The sequence below is a fragment of the Pecten maximus genome, chromosome 6 (assembly GCF_902652985.1).
Source record: "Pecten maximus chromosome 6, xPecMax1.1, whole genome shotgun sequence".
NCBI classification, from domain to species: Eukaryota; Metazoa; Mollusca; class Bivalvia; order Pectinida; family Pectinidae; genus Pecten; species Pecten maximus.
The window spans coordinates 39,020,527-39,041,784 of record NC_047020.1 but is presented as its reverse complement, the minus strand read 5'-3'; the positions used below and the strand labels follow the sequence as shown (position 1 = coordinate 39,041,784).

The window sequence follows — 21,258 nt, the reverse complement described above, 5'->3', positions numbered from 1 at the left end:
AATAATGAATGGCACACATTTTCTGTCAATAATCAATGATACGCAGCCTCGTAACGGAAACTTTTGAAAAGGATGAAGTTTACACATTTCTGTGTCCTAAATCAATGGTATAGGACCGAAACAACTATAGATCATTTCTTTCCTTTGTCAGCTCGTAGAAATAGTTATTATCAGTTAACGTGATCGCGGGATGTTCGTATTGATCTCACACAACGTTTCACAGCACCTTGGCTTGGTGTGGCTGACATGTAACCATCAATGATTATTTGTGAGGTTTTATAAGTTTTATCAGAGAAACTCGAATAATTTTGTAGATTAACACATATATGCAGGCACAAAATTGGCTTTTCATTGATTTCTCTTTCTCTGCGATAGGTTTTAAACCAAATTTCGGTCATTTTGTTTTGTGCCATCTGCGGGTCTTCTGCTGAGCTGTCACTCTATTGGTTGTAATGATGACAATTAGGTTGTTTTCTTGTTTGATTAATGTGACACTTAAACATATTAGTTGACAATATCCATTCAGGTTCCCATTTCTTTTGCCTTATGTGGTTATGTATAGTGTCTGCAGTGCTAGTCCTGCATGCTTTATCTTAAGAGGCTGCGGTGGTAAGGTGTCTCAACACTTTATCACTAGCCCTCCACTTCTGGGTTGCGAGTTCGAAACCTACGTGGGGCAGTTGCCAGGTACTGACCATAGGCCAGTGGTTTTTCTCCGGGTACTCCGGCTTTTCTCCACCTCCAAAACCTGGCACGTTCTTAAATGACCCTGGCTGTTAATAGGACGTTAAACAAAATAAACCAAACCAAGTAAACCATGCTATATCTTAAAAAAATTGTATGAAGACATCACATAGGATCAGAAGTACTTTCCTAGCCCCTTATAAAAGTGAAATAATAGAATAAGAATCAAGCTGACGTTCTGCTGTGGCTGAGATAACCAGAAGCCATATGATATAGATTTTCGTTTATTCTGATGCAGTCTGTGCCTCTATCCGTACCAATGGCTGTAAAGTGAAATCAGAACCAGAGAATTAGGCAGATGTTCCTTTTTGTGACAGCGATAAATATATTTAAATCGATTGTCAATTCTCTGTCCCAGTCCAGATTTTTTTCATAAGGGTATTTGCAGCTTTATTGTCAATGAAGTTCTAGCAAGTCTGTTAGGTTTGTGTTTATATAGGAAAGATAATGCTTCATTGGTGCATTGTTATCTCTAACACAAACCCTATCTTTTCCTTATGGGTTCCTTAGGTCTGCCTTGTGTATATTAGGCTGGTTAATGATCGAGGTACAAGATGTAAAGAGATGACAATATTGATGTTGTATTTTAACAACTCCATCGGGACAATTCGCGGCTTATCTGTAACACACTTAAATGGCTAATATTTCTTTCATTTACGAAAACAGTTTGGGCTTGATTTGTCACTGGTAGCTTCACTAAGAGGCTAAAGTGTCTGGAGTGACTTGTCACTGAGAGGCTAGTGTCTGGAGTGACTTGTCACTGAGAGGCTAGTGTCGGGAGTGACTTGTCACTGAGAGGCTAGTGTCTGGAGTGACTTGTCACTGGTAGCTTCACTGAGAGGCTAGTGTCTGGAGTGACTTGTCACTGAGAGGCTAGTGTCTGGAGTGACTTGTCACTGAGAGGCTAGTGTCCGGAGTGACTTGTCACTGAGAGGCTAGTGTGTGGAGTAACTTGTCACTGAGAGGCTAGTGTCTGGAGTGACTTGTCACTGAGAGGCTAGTGTCTGGAGTGACTTGTCACCGAGAGGCTAGTGTCTGGAGTGACTTGTCACTGAGAGGCTAGTGTCTGGAGTGACTTGTCACTGAGAGGCTAGTGTCTGGAGTGACTTGTCACTGAGAGGCTAGTGTCTGGAGTGACTTGTCACTAAGAGGCTAGTGTCTGGAGTGACTTGTCACTGAGAGGCTAGTGTCTGGAGTGACTTGTCACTGAGAGGCTAGTGTCTGGAGTGAATCGTCACTGAGAGGCTAGTGTCTGGAGTGACTCGTCACTGAGAGGCTAGTGTCTGGAGTGACATGTCATTGAGAGGCTAATGTCTGGAGTGACTTGTCACTGAGAGGCTAGTGTGTGGAGTGACTTGTCATTGAGAGGTTAGTGTCTGGAGTGACTTGTCATTGAGAGGTTAGTGTCTGGAGTGACTTGTCACTGAGAGGTTAGTGTCTGGAGTGACTTGTCACTGAGAGGCTAGTGTCTAGGGTGACTTGTCACTGAGAGGCTAGTGTCTGGAGTGACTCGTCACTGAGAGGCTAGTGTCTGGAGTGACTTGTCACTGAGAGGCTAGTGTCTGGAGTGAATTGTCACTGAGAGGCTAGTGTCTGGACTGACTTGTCATTGAGAGGCTAGTGTCTGGACTGACTTGTCACTGATAGGCTAGTGTCTGGAGTGACTTGTCACTGGTAGTTTCACTGAGAGGCTAGTGTCTGGAGTGACTTGTCACTGAGAGGCTAGTGTCTGGACTGACTTGTCATTGAGAGGCTAGTGTCTGGAGTGACTTGTCACTGATAGGCTAGTGTCTGGAGTGACTTGTCACTGAGAGGCTAGTGTCTGGACTGACTTGTCACTGATAGGCTAGTGTCTGGAGTGACTTGTCACTGAGAGGCTAGTGTCTGGAGTGACTTGTCACTGGTAGCTTCACTGAGAGGCTAGTGTCTGGAGTGACTTGTCACTGAGAGGCTTAGTGTCTGGAGTGACTTGTCACTGGTAGCTTCACTGAGAGGCTAGTGTCTGGAGTGACTCGTCACTGAGAGGCTTAGTGTCTGGAGTGACTTGTCACTGAGAGGCTAGTGTCTGGAGTGACTTGTCACTGAGAGGCTAGTGTCTGGAGTGACTTGTCACCGAGAGGCTAGTGTCTGGAGTGACTTGTCACTGAGAGGCTAGTGTCTGGAGTGACTTGTCACTGAGAGGCTAGTGTCTGGAGTGACTTGTCACTGAGAGGCTAGTTTCTGGAGTGACTTGTCACTGAGAGGCTAGTGTCTGGAGTGACTTGTCACTGAGAGGCTAGTGTCTGGAGTGAATTGTCACTGAGAGGCTAGTGTGTGGAGTGACTTGTCACTGAGAGGCTAGTGTGTGGAGTGACTGAGAGGCTAGTGTCTGGAGTGAATTGTCACTGAGAGGCTAGTGTGTGGAGTGACTTGTCACTGAGAGGCTAGTGTGTGGAGTGACTTGTCACTGAGAGGCTAGTGTCTGGAGTGACTTGTCACTGAGAGGCTAGTGTCTGGAGTGACTTGTCACTGAGAGGCTAGTGTCTGGAGTGACTTGTCACTGAGAGGCTAGTGTCTGGAGTGACTTGTCACTGAGAGGCTAGTGTCTGGAGTGACTTGTCACTTAGAGGCTAGTGTCTGGAGTGACTTGTCACTGAGAGGCTAGTGTCTGGAGTGACTTGTCACTGAGAGGCTAGTGTGTGGAGTGACTTGTCACTGAGAGGCTAGTGTCTGGAGTGACTTGTCACTGAGAGGCTAGTGTCTGGGACTTGTCACTGAGAGCTAGTCTGAGTGACTTGTCACCGAGAGGCTAGTGTCTGGAGTGACTTGTCACTGAGAGGCTAGTTTCTTGAATGACTTGTCACTGAGAGGCTAGTGTCTGGAGTGACTTGTCACTGGTAGCTTCACTGAGAGGCTAGTGACTGGAGTGACTTGTCACTGAGAGGCTAGTGTCTTGATCGATTCTAAACTGTGCAATTAGAGGCTGGTTCTTACCTATGAAATGTTTATGTCTTATAAATGTCACAGGAGGTTAAATGAAGGTTGAACACTTGAGTGGAACCAAGGAAAGTCATGGTTGACTGCTGCTAGATAGAGCCATTGTAGGATATTTAAGTTAATGTTTCTCTGATGGAATGCCTAATTTTGGAAAATAGAACTTAAAGGTTGACTAGGGGCTGCATTTAAGTACTCTATTTATTGTCCCTTTGGCAGGATGGTATAGTACACAAGCTACAAACTTGAGCAGCGGGTCCCTAATGCTATTTATAAAATAGGTCACCCATTAATTTCTGAGGATAATGGAGTGCTGATGTACTGGACTCAAAGAACGGCATTCCAGAATTGTCTAACTTAAAGGAATTGATGTATAGAGTTCTTCAAGGCATTACTTAACAAAGGGAATCAAATTATAAAGAATACACAGTAACAGTGACTACAGAGCTGCTACACAATTAGTGTTGTATCAGCTTCAGCAGTTTACCCAACATCTAGTTAATAGCTGCAGGATTTATCTAACCCATTTGTCCTCCATCAATGTCTGCTCTGATGGTAGACGTTCAGCTTAATGAAATATGATGTTAGAGCTATCTTCAGATTCTGCCTGATTGTATCTTGGCGACATCTCAGGTTAAAGTGTGACCGTTCAATCCTGCTGATTTACGGCAATTTGTTGTCCTCTTGTGCCATGGAAATGGGATGACAATTGTCTGTATCGAGAGGAAATTATTGGTTATTATATGCGGATGTCTGCCAACAGGAGATAAGTTAGTTAATGTAGGAGAGAAATTATTTTGATTCAGTATTGATTGACTGATGGCTTTTGTAAATGTAGTTTGTCGACATCTGTAGAGGTGATCGTAAACTGTTAAGTGTTGGTTGACCTTGGGCTGGAGGTGATCATAAGCTTTTTGGTACTAAAAAAAAAATTAGCCTCTACAGGAGAACCACCTTGGCTGAGAGGTGATCATGAACTGTTAGGTACTGGTTGACCTTGGCTGAGAAGTGATCGTAAACTGTCATGACCTTGGCTGAGAGGTGATCATGAACTGTTAGGTACTGGTTGACCTTGACTGAGAGTTGATCGTGAACTGTTAGGTACTGGTTGACCTTGTCTGAGAAGTGATCGTAAGCTGTTAGATACTGGTTGACCTTGACAGTGAGGTGGTCATAAGCTTTTTGGTACTAAAAAAAAAATTAGCCTCTACAGGAGAACCACCTTGGCTGAGAGGTGATCATGAACTGTTACGTACTGGTTGACCTTGGCTGAGAAGTGATCGTAAACTGTCATGACCTTGGCTGAGAGGTGATCATGAACTGTTAGGTACTGGTTGACCTTGACTGAGAGTTGATCGTGAACTGTTAGGTACTGGTTGACCTTGTCTGAGAAGTGATCGTAAGCTGTTAGATACTGGTTGACCTTGACAGTGAGGTGGTCGTAAGCTGTTAGGTACTGGTTGACCTTGACAGTGAGGTGGTCGTAAGCTGTTAGGTACTGGTTGACCTTGACAGTGAGGTGGTCGTAAGCTGTTATGTACCGGTTGACCTTGACTGAGAGGTGATTGTAAACTGTTAGGTACTGGTTGACCTTGACTGAGAGCTGATTGTAAACTGTTAGGTACTGGTTGACCTTGACTGAGAGCTGATTGTAAACTGTTAGATACTGGTTGACCTTGACTGAGAGGTGATTGTAAACTGTTAGGTACTGGTTGACCTTGACTGAGAGGTGATCGTAAACTGTTAGGTACTGGTTGACCTTGGCTGAGAGGTTATCGTAAACTGTTAGGTACTGGTTGACTTGGACCATTGTTATAGGATAACCTTGAACTTCATTGGTGTCAGAAGTACCCTAAGGAATGGATGTACTGGCGTTCTCATTTCAGCATTTGCATTTGTTTTTTGTCTCACATTTTAGTCTGTGTTAAGTGTTTCCTCAGGTATTTGTATGTAGTGGTCGTTGTATTTTCCCTCTTCTATTACATATGGCACCCAACTAAATACCCACTTAGAATGTATAGGGTCTTGTGTGTCTTTGGGTCGAAGACTTTGTTGAAGGAGAGAGGAATGTAATGGAACTGGACTGGGCTGAATGCCAATGGCCAGATAGCTCACATGGTTAGAGTGTCCGCCTAGAGTTCAGAGGTCTCGGGTTCAAGTTCCTGTCTGGTCGCTGCATTTCCTCTTTCCTAGCATCCGTCTAGAGTTCGGAGGTTCCGCGTTTGAGTTCCAGTTTCGAGTCCGGTCTTGTCTCTGCATTTTTCCTCTCCTGTGATTAGGACTTGCCTGATCAATTAATGACATAAAAATGTACACAGTAATGTTTACATTGCAGCAGATTATGTTTTAAAGGAAGATAACTGTTAACACAGATCACAGGTATAACATGCAAGGTATCATATAATCCTTATATTGTGTGTTGTGTACTTTCAGTCGTTGCTGAAGCTGACCACTGGTTTATTGAAGCGTGACTTCCCAGCCACCCCTGACCTGTCAACTGAGGATGGACAAGAACACAGGTGAGATAATTACAGGTGATATACAGGTGTGTCGAACAGGTGATAAACTCATGTTGCCTTATTAGGCTACGACATTTCCTTAACTAGAACAAAATTCCTATTCATCTGGGGTAAAGGTTTGTCTTGTTTTTAGATGCTGTACAAAAGCCACCCAAAGCTTCCCTTGCCGACTTTGGCGAGGACAAATTTAATCGAAACTCTTGTTATGTATAGTATTCATTAACCAGAAAATGTCCGGATATGTTATATAAACATGTACCAGATCGAATGTAACTTGAACTTGTAACTGTCAGCATCATAACCAGGTAGTTCTCATTATCTCATTAACATCATGCTCTGTTATGATGTTCACCAAGTCGGTCCATGTGGTAATTTTCTTTATGTGTTGTGTTTGATATTGTGGCCATGTAAATGTCAAACCCTCTGTGTTGATGTATAAATGTTGATTCATTCTCGTTATTAAAACATCATTTGACATGTTCATAAAAGCTTGTAAACTTATTATATTGTAAAGCTTCAATTAAATGTCAGCATGGAACTTGAGTAGCTCTCATAACATGGAAAATGATAAATTTATTACATGTTTAAACGATGAATAATATTGATATAAATTCCCTCACTTTGTCAAGAATGCATCAATTTACACTGTAAATATGTATAGGATTAATAGCACTGGCTGTGGCTGTTGTAGAGAAAAAATAATTTGCTGAAAAAGGAATTTTTCTAAGGTGTGTGATAAAAGTCATGATGGTAATAACAGTTCCAACGGGGCTTTAAAAGTGGGCATTTATGTAGGATTGGATTTCCCGAGGGTTTGCCAAGCATGTACAACACTGTAAGTGAGCAAGCCTTATTGATTGGCCAGTATGTTAAATGGTAGTGTGGCACATCATCACAGTATCTACAGCCTCAGTAGCTGGTCCTCAACCTGGGGTAAACACGCCTTCTTTGAACTTAACTTGTTATGAGCAGGATATTGTTTAGCTGTAAGTAAACTTATTTAGAGACCATTCTTAGACAGCAGAGCGCCACAGTAAACCTGTCTAGAAAGACCGACCTTAGAGAATAGATCATTACAGTAAACCTGTCTAAAGAGACCACACTTAGAGAGCAGAACATCACAGTAAACCTGTCTAGAGAGACCAACCTTAGAGAATAGATCATTACAGTAAACCTGTCTAAAGAGACCACACTTAGAGAATAGAGCACTTCCGTAAACCTGTCTAGAGAGACCAACCTTAGAGAATAGATCATTATAGTATACCTGTCTAAAGAGACCACACTTAGAGAATAAAACGACACAGTTAATCTGTCTAGAAAGACCACATTTAGAGAGCAGAACACCACAGTAAACCTGTCTAGAGAGACCACCCTTAGAGAGCAGAACACCACAGTAAACCTGTCTAGAGAAACCAACCTTAGAGAATAGATCATTACAGTAAACCTGTCTAAAGAGACCACACTTAGAGAATAGAGCACTTCAATAAACCTGTCTAGAGAGACCAAGCTTAGAAATAGATCATTACAGTAAACCTGTCTAAAGAGACCACACTTAGAGAATAGAACACTTCAGTAAACCTGTCTAGAGAGACCACCCTTAGAGCACCACAGTAAACCTGTCTAGAGAAACCAACCTTAGAGAATAGATCATTACAGTAAACCTGTCTAAAGAGACCACACTTAGAGAATAGAACACTTCAGTAAACCTGTCTAAAGAGACCAAGCTTAGAAATAGATCATTACAGTAAACCTGTCTAAAGAGACCACACTTAGAGAATAGAACACTTCAGTAAACCTGTCTAGAGAGACCAAGATTAGAGAATAGATCATTATAGTATACCTGTCTAAAGCGACCACACTTAGAGAATAAAACGACATAGTTAATCTGTCTAGAAAGACCACATTTAGAGAGCAGAACACCACCGTAAACCTGTCTAGAGAGACCACCCTTAGAGAGCAGAACACCACAGTAAACCTGTCTAGAAAGTCCACCCTCAGAGAACAACACTGCAGTAAACCTGTCTAGAGACCAACATTAGAGAATAGATCATTACAGCAAACCTGTCTAAAGAGACCACACTTAGAGAGTAGAACACTGCAGTTAATCTGTCCAGAGAGACCATCCTTCGAGAATAGAATATTGTGACGGTCAAGTGGTCAGGACTCTGTATCCTGACTCAGCTTGAAAATAACCTGTGGTAGCGTGGCTACCGCCACAATAGTATAAAGGACGGGTAGGAGACTCTTGCCTAACTACCCTAAACTGACGACTCAGTTTGCACCAATTAAACACCTGAATAGCTTATAACTTCTAAGAGACAACCAAGATACCAAATTACAGTACAATTAGGCATTTATTTATGAGACATAAAAGATTCCATTTATGACAATAATTTCATCCTCTCTTACATGACATTGTTTCTTAACTCACATTCTTAACTATATACATATCTGTTCCACACTAATGAATTACATATTCACTAATATCCTGAATCACTCTCTAAAGCTGTAACACTTACTGACTGATAACAACAATAAATATTCTTAACTGGCAAATACAAACTTTCTATTAACTTGAGTACTTTAACACTAACATTAATGTGGTAAATAATCTACCACAGGAATCAAAATACTGAACTATTGTGTAATATCACTCTCAACTAATATTTTTTAGAAATAAACTAATAAATAATTCTCACTCATTTTTAACCATATGTGTATGGAACTATACTCAACATCAGCAGAATAAATCCTACCTAATAAAACTACATGTACTTAAACTTTGTTCATAAGAACTTCAAAGCTTCCAGAAATCTGTGAAAATACAACAATTTCCATTAATATTTAATAATAATAATTATTCTAAAATATTCCTTAGATAATCCCGTAAATTCTGCTATTTGTCTAAATAATAATAAACATCTAACATTAGATAGTACACCAAAACCTCAGCAGCAGATCCTATCAGTAACTCACTTATTTGTAAAAATGCCCCGTCCGTCCCAACTAACAAGAACAAATTCCCGAAAATCCCATATTAAATACATAAACCCATCCCCACACATAAAGACTATACCTAACCTAACACATAAATACATGACAAGCTTTGGAACTGAGGAAACACCTCTTTGTCCATTGCTTAGACACCCACCTAACCAAACACGACTGACTACAGACGCAGACGAACGCAGACTGACTGTTTTGAATCGCCCGCTAAAATAGGAATAAAGTCGCGTGAAGCGATTGCTGGTATTCGCTGGTAGCTGCTGGAATTCGCTTGATAATCTCGAACACATATAAACAATGGTATAATAAATATAATTTAAGTTCTATAAACCCTGCGATAACTCAACAACATAACTCTATTAACTCACATACCTTTACCACGCACAAAAGGAAATATCGTCTGCAACTTGTAAATATTACGGCAGTAAAAAATACGAAACTACGCACACGTAAACAGTTCACATACATGCTAGCTTTACGGCTGTCATATAAACATCATGGCTGCGCTCTGTAGCGGGAACATGTGTTTCAATACACGAATTACCTGACGACTTACACGATAAAAACTCCGTAAGTAACATTATTAACGGGAGTATTAAGTGTCCAACTGATTAAAGCAAACCTACAATATTGAGAGAAATAGATTCATATCGCATGTATGACAAAACCCCGTGTTGTCACATTACCCCCGACTTAACGTGTTCAATGTCCCCATGAACACGAAAAACTACATAAAATGGCTGGTCAGATATAAGTGTTATATAGATATTACTTAAAAAAAAACCTAATAGGGATCCACAAAAATGCACAAGTGTACCCTACAACTGTTCTATCATTTACAACAATGACAGCTATTTAATATTTTACTGTAGTACTATTTTAGCACACAAAATTACAAGTGTGTCTTGGAGCACTATATCAGTAATCTAAAACAAGATACACACAAAATTACAAGTGTGTTCTGGTATCCTACCAAGATAGCCGTAAAGGAAGAATACTACCGAATTGGTATATCACACACAAATAGCAGGTATGTTTAGATTAACCCGAAAGACCTATTAACTATTTATAAAAAATACTGTACACTGTTTATGTATTTTCCAGACCAAGAACTTGATAGGGTAACTACCTTTGTAAATGGAATATATTAAATTTAAAAAAATTCATTACTATGACTAGAGTATAAATAAATTTATTCTGAACTGTTCCTGGAGTAGCACTAGAAGGTATTTATAAAAACTTTACAAGTCAACTGCATCTTTCTCGCATTCCTTTCATTCAAATGTAGTAGGAGTGGAAAAATATCGAATTCATCTGTCTTCCAATAGAATATGTACTGGCTTAGTGTTCTAGCTAAAAGCCTGAAGCACTAAGATAACTGGCACTACTTACGTAGAGATTACTTGCTCCGTTAAAAACAGAGATTGTCTTCCAATCAAAACTCTTTCATAACTACCTTCCTCCTCTTACCCTTACATCCACAATTCTCCTTCTCTTCCAACTTCCTCTCCAGCTCTCGTTTCTCCTTCCTCTCACTTTCCAGACTATCTTTCAACTTATTTACAGCTGCTGTATTAGCTCTGACATGTCTGGACAAGTCCAGGATCACTTCCTCCTGAGATGCCATTATCTTCTGTTGCTGCTCCAGGAGCGTCACAATTGGAGCCATCCAAGCAGGAGTGGGGTCCTGTACTTCTTCTTTGGTTGAGGCATCCGGAACCTGGTCCAAGAGTCCTTCCAGGGCGAAAACCAACTCCACCAGCTCCTCCAGCACATCTACATGGGGTGGGGACACAGGCGGTGGCAATACGATCTCCGGTAAGGAGGGAGCTGGTTGGGTAGATTCCGGTGTCTGCGGCTTAAGGGCGTCTGGAATTGGATGTGACGCAACCTCCACCTTCACCTTCCTGGCCGAAGCTCTGGCTCTCCATATTCCATCAGATTCCTCTTTGCTTAGTTGTATAAAATCCGTACCCACCTGCAACTCTCTGGGGCGACTATTCTTCTTTAAGAAGTTATCAGACAACACTAAGCCCTGGGCCTCTCTCTGAGATAACTTTATATGGTGGTCAGGATAATGATCAACGTGTCATTTTAGTTCATGCTCCCGCATACATCTGAAAAGGCACAAGGAGCAGTAAAACGGAGACTCCTCCAGAGGGACGTGATACTTGTAAACGTGGTAAACTACCCTACGTTTCTCATCCACGTAATTACACTTGCCACAGCGGTAGGCCCTACCTCTGCTGTTCTCTGCTTTCTCCATTTCTATAAAAAATAATTAAAAAGTTTCTGTAATGATGAGCTCCCACAACTAATATCTGATCTATTCTGCTTGAATCTTGAGTATCCATACACATGTCTCCTCTCGCATTCACACTGTTACAGATGTTTATAAATAGCAAGTATGTAATTCTTTACAGTTTTCGTTTAATTTTCTTTTGTATTCGTAATATCCAATGTACAGTACAATCCCCCTCAAATGGTTTTAACTTGTCGTGATGTAGTAGTCGGGTCTTTCCTCGATCATCCATTTGGATAACATAGTTAACATCTGTCGGCTGCTCAATGATGATACATGGTCCGAGGTATATAGGTTGAAGCTTCGGAGCGACTCCAACTTTCCTTTCTTCATTAAGGTACCATACTATATCTCCAGGATTGAACTGGTTGTAGGTCAGGTTCACATCATACTGATCTTTCCTTCTGCGAGCATTAACTGTAAGGTGTTTCCGAGCAACATCATGTGCATTCTGCATACGGTCTCGAAGTATGGTCACATATTCTCCATAACTGCTGACTTCGTCTGAATCAGGGGTTCGGCTTCCAAATATAATTTCAGCTGGCAGGCGTACCTCTCGGCCCATCATCAACATATTAGGTGTCAGTCCTGTAGACTCATGAGGGGTAGCTCTGTATGCTGCCGCTAAACATCCTAAATTTCTGTCCCAATCTGTCTGCTGACCTTTTAAATAGGCTTTGATCATGCGAAGAAGTGTACGGTTAAATCTCTCCACCTGGCCATTACACTGGGGGTGACGAGGCGACGTTCTTGTCTTTTTAATCTCCAAAAGGCTACAAAGCTCTCTAAAGATAGTGCTCTCATAGTTTCTTCCTTGGTCCGAATGTATGGATAGAGGACACCCGAAACGACTGATTACTTCGTTTAGTATAGCTTCAGCACATGTTTTGGCCGTCTGGTCAGGAACTGGCAATATATCCACCCACTTGGAAAAGTAGTCTGTAATTAGTAATATGAAACGGTTCCCTCTTGGCGTAAGTGGTAATGGTCCTAATACATCTGTAGCAAGGCGGTCTAATGGGGCACCCACTAGCATATTGCCTAATCCAACTTTTGGTTTCTTTACTGGTGGCTTAGTTTGAGCACAGGTAGGACATCTTAATATCCACAAGTTTACATCTTCCCTCACTTCATACCAGTAGTACCTCTGTATGGTTTTCTCACGCGTTTTCTTCTTTCCCAGGTGACCTCCAAGTAGGTTATTGTGCATCTGGTGTAAGACTTCATTTCGAAGGGTCTTTGGTACTAATAACTGAATATGGGTTCCGGTACTATCTTGACGATAGAAAGTTCTGCACAGGATACCATCTTTTATTAACAATGACTTGAAAATGTGCCAATAATGACGAACAGCTAAGCTGGACTGTGATACTTCAGAATGAGGTGGTCTGGACTTTTCCTGGACCCATCTATATACGTCTTTCATAGTGGCATCTTCTAACTGGAGCTTCTTTATTTTCTTGGTAGTACAGGAATCCCTCCAAGGTGTCCACATGAAATCTTCTTCTTCTGAACCAACTTTTGTAGTTTGAGATCTTGTTTTAACCGCTCGGACTTCATGACTAACAAATGAACTCGCCATTTCTTTACCGCGTTTGGTACACTTTGTACAAGGTCCACATTTCAGGTATTTAGAAGTGTCGGTGTTTGGACAGTCACACTCGTATGGGTTGTGGCATCTTGACATAGCATCAGCATTGCCATGCTTTGGCCCAGGCCTGTATTCTATGGAGAAATCGAAGGAAGACAATATTTCTAACCACCTAGCAATTCTACCTTTGGGTTCTTTCATGCTATAGAGCCACACTAAAGCTTGGTGATCTGTTCTGACTACAAATTTCCTTCCCAAAAGATACTGTCTGTAATAATTGACAAAATATTTCACAGCTAAGAGTTCTTTGTCGGTAACACAGTAGTTACGCTCAGCTTTGTTAAGGGTTCTACTACCATAAGCTATGACTCTTGATACTCCATCTTGAACTTGACTAAGAACAGCTCCTATTCCGTAATCACTGGCATCTGTATCAAGTGTATATTCTCCTTTGTCTATAGGATATGCCATTATCTCTGGACTGGTAAGCTTCTGTTTCATGGTCTCAAAACTTCTTTGGCACTCATCTGTCCAAGTGAAGGTTGTATCTTTCCTTGTTAAATTCACCATAGGTTTAGCTATGTCAGCAAAATTCTGGATAAATCTTCTATAATAACTTGCCATCCCCAAAAACTGTCGAACTTGTTTGATCATGGTAGGTACAGGCCACTGACTTAACTTCATCACATTGTCAGGGTTTGGTTTCACACCTTCAGCAGCCACTACGTGTCCTAAAAAGGTAACTTCTGTCTGCAGTAGTTGACATTTCTCCGGTTTCAATTTCAATCCGGCTTCTCTGATTCTCTGTAAAACTTCTTCAACTCGGTTCATGTGCTCTTCGAAGGTAGTTCCAAATACGATGATATCATCCAGATATATTAAACAAGTCAACCATTGAAGTCCACTCAAGGCTAACTCCATCAATCTTTGAAATGTGGCGGGGGCATTACAAAGGCCAAATGGCATAGTTTGGAATTCATATAGTCCATACTTTGTAACAAATGCTGTTTTAGGAATATCTTCTTCTTTTACAGGTATTTGATGATAGCCAGATGTCAGGTCGAAGGTTGAAAAATATTTTGACCCAGCAACAGAATCTATGCAATCTTGTATCCTTGGTAAGGGAAACGCATCTTTCTCCGTTACATCATTCACCTTCCGGTAGTCTACACATGGACGGATCTTCCCATTCTTCTTCTTTACCAATACAATAGGCGACGCCCAGGGAGATGAAGACTTCCGGATAACTTTCTGCTTCTCCATTTGTTCAATGGCTTTCTTCTCTTCCCCTGCATAAGCTATAGGTACTTTACGAGGTCTCTGTTTGATAGGCCTAGAATTTCCAGTGTTTATACTATGTTCTGCAATCCATGCTCGTCCTAGGTCTGTATCGTTCTTAGAAAATATATCCCTAGACTTGGCCAGCATCGATGATACCGCTGCACGTTGTGTAGGTGTCAAGTCTGGACAGGTTCGCTTGTACAAATCTTTTAAATGGTCTGGAATATCTGTAACATCAACTTCATCAAAGGCTGTCTCAGTATTGTTCATAGTATTTTCTGTACATTGACGGATTCTCTTAATTGCCTTAAAGTTATGTAATTCTTCAGTATCTTCTGCTTCTGCTAAAGTGGTAAAATCTTCAAACACCTCGGCCTTGCCTATCACTGCATCTTGATTAATTGAAGCCTCAGTAGGATAAGGATTCATGACCCTAACTTTCACTGTGACTGTTTCGCTAATATCAACAAGACTTGGAGCCATGGCCAGAGAGTACTCCTCCGAAAAATTTTCTGAAGGTTCTATTATGAGGTAGCCACCAGCTACTTCATCTTCACTTTGGCCAACAAATACATCTATGATTGCTTCAGAGTGTCCTGGTACTCGGTAATGGTCTGCTGATCGTACTTTTCTGATTCCTTCACATGTTCCAACTTGATAACATTGGATGGTAGCTCCACCTAGGTGAATAACTCCCTTGGTGAGAAGTATGTCTGCCGGACCCATAGCACTGTTCTGTAAGACGTCCATGCCCAACAGACAATCATCTGATATTTCAGCTACAATAACTTCTTTCTTCAACTTCAACGAGTCCAATTCTATCTCAAATTCTGCTATACCGAGCTCCACTAATGGTGAGTCATTTGCTGTCCTCAATTTTATGGCAGGTTTCAATATTGGTCGCTTCTCCTCAGGAATTCTGTAATATATACGATCTGATATCAAAGTCTTTGTTGCCCCGGTATCGGTGGTAAATACCGTCTTGACTCCCACTACTGTCCCCTTGATATATAAGCCATCTGCCTGAGGAACTCGTCTGCGTATGGTGAATCTGTCAGGTTCTTTCTGATCTTCTGTTAAATGATGATTTTTATGACCATAGTTCATGTGGTTTTCGGCCTCTCTCCGGTCATTAGAAATAGCCGCTAGTAGTTTAAATGAGCTGGGCTTGGCCTGTTCCTATTCCTATCTTCAAGTTCAGCTGATGAGTTCTGTTTGCTACCAGGATGTTGTCCATACCTAGGATCTTTTGGTTGTCTGTGAAAGGATCCAGGGTTGTCATTACTCCTCGGGTGCCAAGGTTGTCCATAACCACCTTGTCCTTGACCGTACTGGTTAAACTGGGTTGACTCTCGCATAGGGCAATCTCTGGCAAAATGTCCGGGTCCACCACATGAGTAACATCTACCCGCTGTCTTCTTGGTTATTCTATTTTTAAACTCTTCACATGCTTTCTCTAAAAGATCTGTCAACTCTTGCACTTCAGGGTTCTTCTGGTTCTGTGTGTTGTTTTTCTGGTTATCAGATTTCTGAGGTTTACTGGAATCCTTTTTAACTTCTTGCTTTGGTTTATTCTTCCCATTCTTTGCAGTGTCCACAGCTCTAACAGAGTTACCGTTCTTCGTCTTAACCAAATCTTCCCACTCATCATCACTAGAAGACTCTGAGAAATGCATGGTCTTAACTTTCCTCGTCTTTCTTGGATTCTTCTGATTATCAGCCATGTCACGGTTAGGCGCCCTCTTTGTTTCAATGTAGTTAACAATCTGGAAAACAGCTTCATCAATGTTCGCTGGATCTTTATGGAATTCCACTTCAAAGCTTGCCTTCTCGTGATATACCCCATCAAAGAATTTTCTAAGCAGATCTTCATTCCTTGTATGTGTATCTCTTCTCTTGTGTGCTTTGTCATATAGTCGCTTCAACTCTGCCGCATATTCTTCCACGGACTCACCTGGTTTCTGAGTTCTTCGACTAAACTGGGCTGCAAATGTTTTAGACGATTCAATAACCCGATATCTGTTGTTCAGCTCTTGAACAAGTGTCTTATAATTGTTACGCTCTCGCTTGGTCAGTTGATCAAAAACAAAGTCTCCAGCTTTCCCCTGTAATCTAGGTAAAAGTTGATCTAGACGTTCTTCATTACTCCATCTACATCTGTCAGCTACCGTCTCAAACCTGCTAAACCATGTTTTCCAGGTTTCCTTATCTGTAAACGGTGGTTATTTAGTGCTGTTGTTCTTTCTGCGTGGTCTCGAGGAATAGACGTCTCCGCTGTGTAGATTACTGTCTGAATCAGTGCCAGTGGATACCCTGGAACGACTATCTCCCCTCTCCTCATCTTCTGAACTAGATGAAGAAGGCTCATCAACAGAATGAAGGTTAGAACCTATGGAAATCCTCTGTGAACTTGTCTCTCTATTATTTATGCTGGGATTCTGAACTGGTGGTGGTACCAATTTATCCACCACAGTCCTCAAGGTTTCATTCATACTGGATACTGCAGTGTTAATAGTTGTCAAACTATTTCTAAAAGTAGACTGCATGGCGATCATGTTCTCTGCAAACTTGTTCATGGTTCGGTCTAAGGCATTATCAGCAAACATCGGACCCTGTTCATCCCTGTGATGTCCCATGGTCAGCACTGGATTGCATGCAGAAGCATTCTGTGATGTCCCTGGTTGGTCATCAGCTACTACAGTGACGTCATCAACATCTTCATCATCTGAGTAAATTGTATCAAGGTCTCTTTTGGATTGTCTTGTTCTTACACCAGGCATCTTGAATGACATTTGTTTCAGTTATATGTTGCCAACTGTCAATTCAGTGGAATTTATTTTTTAAGGATATCTGAAAACTCAGTTTATCCCTTTTACCCCATTTACTAGTGAAACACACCAGCGTTATGGAAATATGATACCCCTCTTTAACAGTACGTGCCAATACTAATTTGAGGATAAAGCCCACTTAACTAGTGAAACACACTAGTTTTGTGCAAATATATTACCCCTCTTACACAACACGTGCTTATGTTGATTTGAGAAAAAAACAACACCACTTAACTGTATAATACACCAGTTTGTGGAAATATCATCCTTTAGTGTATCCCGTCTGCGATAAATAATCTACTTCTATTTTGTAGGTATTACTTCAGGATCCATGTATTAACAATGTAATTATAGGACAAATTCACTGTTGGTTGTCACAATTCTGTCATCAATTGGCTGGTACAGTTGATCAATGTCTGGTATCTATACAAATATTAAACAAACAGTTCAATACTGTCCTCTTCAGCAGCATCAAGGTATTCTTCGGATTCGTACATAACTTCAATATTAACTTATTACTAAACCAGGTGTAACAGAGAATCTATTATAGTCTAAACCCTTGCACTATTTACTCCAGCAGTCTACTAATCTCTGCTTATCCTCATAGTAAAAGTAATAACTGTGGCCATCAGTTACATTACTTCACAAGTTTTAACTAATAATATAATTGTATACTTCTACAATTCTGTTCACACCATCACCACAGCCTAATTAGACTGATCACCAAAAATAGGTAGTTTGGTTTCATAGCAAATTTTGTGGCCCCAGGCTCTACAAAAACATTCTACTAGAATAACCAACTCTATTCATAAAGAATCATGTACTTATCACCTTCACCTCATTTGAATGTATACAAAAAATAAATTATCACCCAGGAAGGTGGAATAAGACATCACCAACCCAAACAAAAACCATATGTCTACAATATACCACAGGTATCTTACAAGATTACCCTCTATCCATCCGGAATATACATCCCACACATAAAAATCCTATTCAAGCACAATAAAAAAATGTGTTCCAATATGCTAGGCCTAATAACCATAGCAAGAACCACCAAAGACAAAAAAAAACAAATTGACCTCATGCACAAATCCTCTAAATGCACTAAGAACACCATAATCTACTATAATCAACATACTGAAACAATAAATACCAAGAAATGGATCCACATCACTACTGCTAATTCTAATACAACCAACTAGAATAACAGCCACCGCTGCCACCAAAAATACTGTGTGACGGTCAAGTGGTCAGGACTCTGTATCCTGACTCAGCTTGAAAATAACCTGTGGTAGCGTGGCTACCGCCACAATAGTATAAAGGACGGGTAGGAGACTCTTGCCTAACTACCCTAAACTGACGACTCAGTTTGCACCAATTAAACACCTGAATAGCTTATAACTTCTAAGAGACAACCAAGATACCAAATTACAGTACAATTAGGCATTTATTTATGAGACATAAAAGATTCCATTTATGACAATAATTTCATCCTCTCTTACATGACATTGTTTCTTAACTCACATTCTTAACTATATACATATCTGTTCCACACTAATGAATTACATATTCACTAATATCCTGAATCACTCTCTAAAGCTGTAACACTTACTGACTGATAACAACAATAAATATTCTTAACTGGCAAATACAAACTTTCTATTAACTTGAGTACTTTAACACTAACATTAATATGGTAAATAATCTACCACAGGAATCAAACTACTGCACTAATGTGTAATATCACTTCCAACTAGTTTTTTGTAGAAATAAACTAATAAATAGTTCTCACTCATTTTTAAACATATGTGTATGGAACTATACTCAACATCAGCAGAATAAATCCTACCTAATAAAACTACATGTACTTAAACTTTGTTCATAAGAACTTCAAAGCTTCCAGAAATCTGTGAAAATACAACAATTTCCCTTAATATTTAATAATAATAATTATTCTAAAATATTCCTTAGATAATCCCGTAAATTCTGCTATTTGTCTAAATAATAATAAACATCTAACATTAGATAGTACACCAAAACCTCAGCAGCAGATCTTATCAGTAACCCACTTATTTGTAAAAATGCCCCGTCCGTCCCAACTAACAAGAACAAATTCCCGAAAATCCCACATTAAAATACATAAACCCATCCCCACACATAAAGACTATACCTAACCTAACACATAAATACATGACAAGCTTTGGAACTGAGGAAACACCTCTTTGTCCATCGCTTAGACACCCACCTAAACAAACACGACTGACTACAGACGCAGACGAACGCAGACTGACTGTTTTGAATCGCCCGCTAAAATAGGAATAAAGTCGCGTGAAGCGATTGCTGGTATTCGCTGGTAACTGCTGGAATTCGCTTGATAATCTCGAACACATATAAACAATGGTATAATAAATATAATTTAAGTTCTATAAACCCTGCGATAACTCAACAACATAACTCTATTAACTCACATACCTTTACCACGCACAGAAGAAATATCGTCTGCAACTTGTAAATATTACGGCAGTAAAAAATACGAAACTACGCACACGTAAACAGTTCACATACATGCTAGCTTTACGGCTGTCATATAAACATCATGGCTGCGCTCTGTAGCGGGAACATGTGTTTCAATACACGAATTACCTGACGACTTACACGATAAAAACTCCGTAAGTAAGATTATTAACGGGAGTATTAAGTGTCCAACTGATTAAAGCAAACCTACAATATTGAGAGAAATAGATTCATATCGCATGTATGACAAAACCCCGTGTTGTCACAATATTACAGTAAACCTGTCTAGAGAGATCACCCTTAGAAAATAGAACATTTTGTTAAAACCTGTCTAGAGAGACCACCCTTACTAGAACAGAACACTTAAGTTGAAACCTGGCTGGAGAGATCATAATTAGATGAAAGATCATTATCATAAAACAGAAAGACTATCATCATGTAGAAAGATCATTTGTTTTGTCAGATAATTGAAATGTTGAAGAGCATGTGGTTTAATGTTGATGGGCTCTGGAGGAAGACATATCAAATTTTAATGATGTCATTAGTTTGTTTGTTGAGATGCTTGTATTTAATTCGCATGGTCCACTAGTGAGCTCAATATACTTTGATGGAGTGTCCGTTCGTCAACTTTTTCACTTTTTCTTCAAAATGTTAATTATCAGAATAGCTTAGTTGATTGGGCAAAATTTAGTCTGAATGATCCTTGAGTGAGGATTCCAAGAAGTAGAGGATAAAGCCTTCCTAACATAGAGGGTGCAGAGCCTAATAAAGTAAATAAAGATTTGTTGTTTAAATCAAACATTATTCAATAGAATTTGCCATAAATCAATCTATGGAGCCAGAAAATGAAATGTTGTATTAGAGAAAGATATGTTGTATTGAATGTAAAATGATTGTGGTGTTTCTATGAATGACTGAAAATATTTCATCATGATGGCTGAAATGTCTAGATGAACACTGTAGGCCTGCTATTCCTCTTGTAGGAGAAATGAAATTAAAATGAATTTGCTGTAATGAAATGTGTTAATGTAAAATACCTGTCCTCTCTAAGAGGTATGGGGAGGGATGTCCTGTAAACATCAGTTGGTATGAAAATTGTCTGTGCCAATGTGCAGGGTTGGCCAAGTAAAGGCGGGGATGTTATTAGGCTTGTACAGGGCTGGCCATAGAAAGGAAGGAAGGATATAAGGTTTGTACAGGGTCGGCCATATAAAGGTAGGGAGGATGGTAGGTTTGTACAGGGTCGGCCATATAAAGGTAGGGAGGATGTAAGGTTTGTACAGGGCCGGCCATATAAAGGTAGGGAGGATGTTAGGTTTGTACAGGGTCGGCCATATAAAGGTAGGGAGGATGTTAGGTTTGTACAGGGTCGGCCATATAAAGGTAGGGAGGATGTAAGGTTTGTACAGGGTCGGCCATATAAAGGTAGGGAGGATGTTAGGTTTGTACAGGGTCGGCCATATAAAAGTAGGGATGATATTAAGCTTGTACAGGGCT

At 40.3% G+C, this 21,258-nt stretch overlaps 1 protein-coding gene across 7 annotated transcripts in view; it reads left to right on the top strand.

Moving 5' to 3' along the window:
- LOC117329743 (F-BAR and double SH3 domains protein 2-like) overlaps positions 1-21,258 on the top strand; it is a 101,261-nt gene that overhangs the window by 35,324 nt on the left and 44,679 nt on the right. For all 7 annotated transcript variants that reach the window (XR_004533258.1, XM_033887851.1, XM_033887850.1 and 4 more), the window contains exon 4: positions 6,151-6,236. Coding sequence is in view for 6 of the 7 variants with exons in the window: in XM_033887851.1 (XP_033743742.1) it covers positions 6,151-6,236 (86 nt within the window). In the remaining variant the exon portion in view is untranslated. The remainder of the gene's footprint in view (positions 1-6,150; positions 6,237-21,258) is intronic.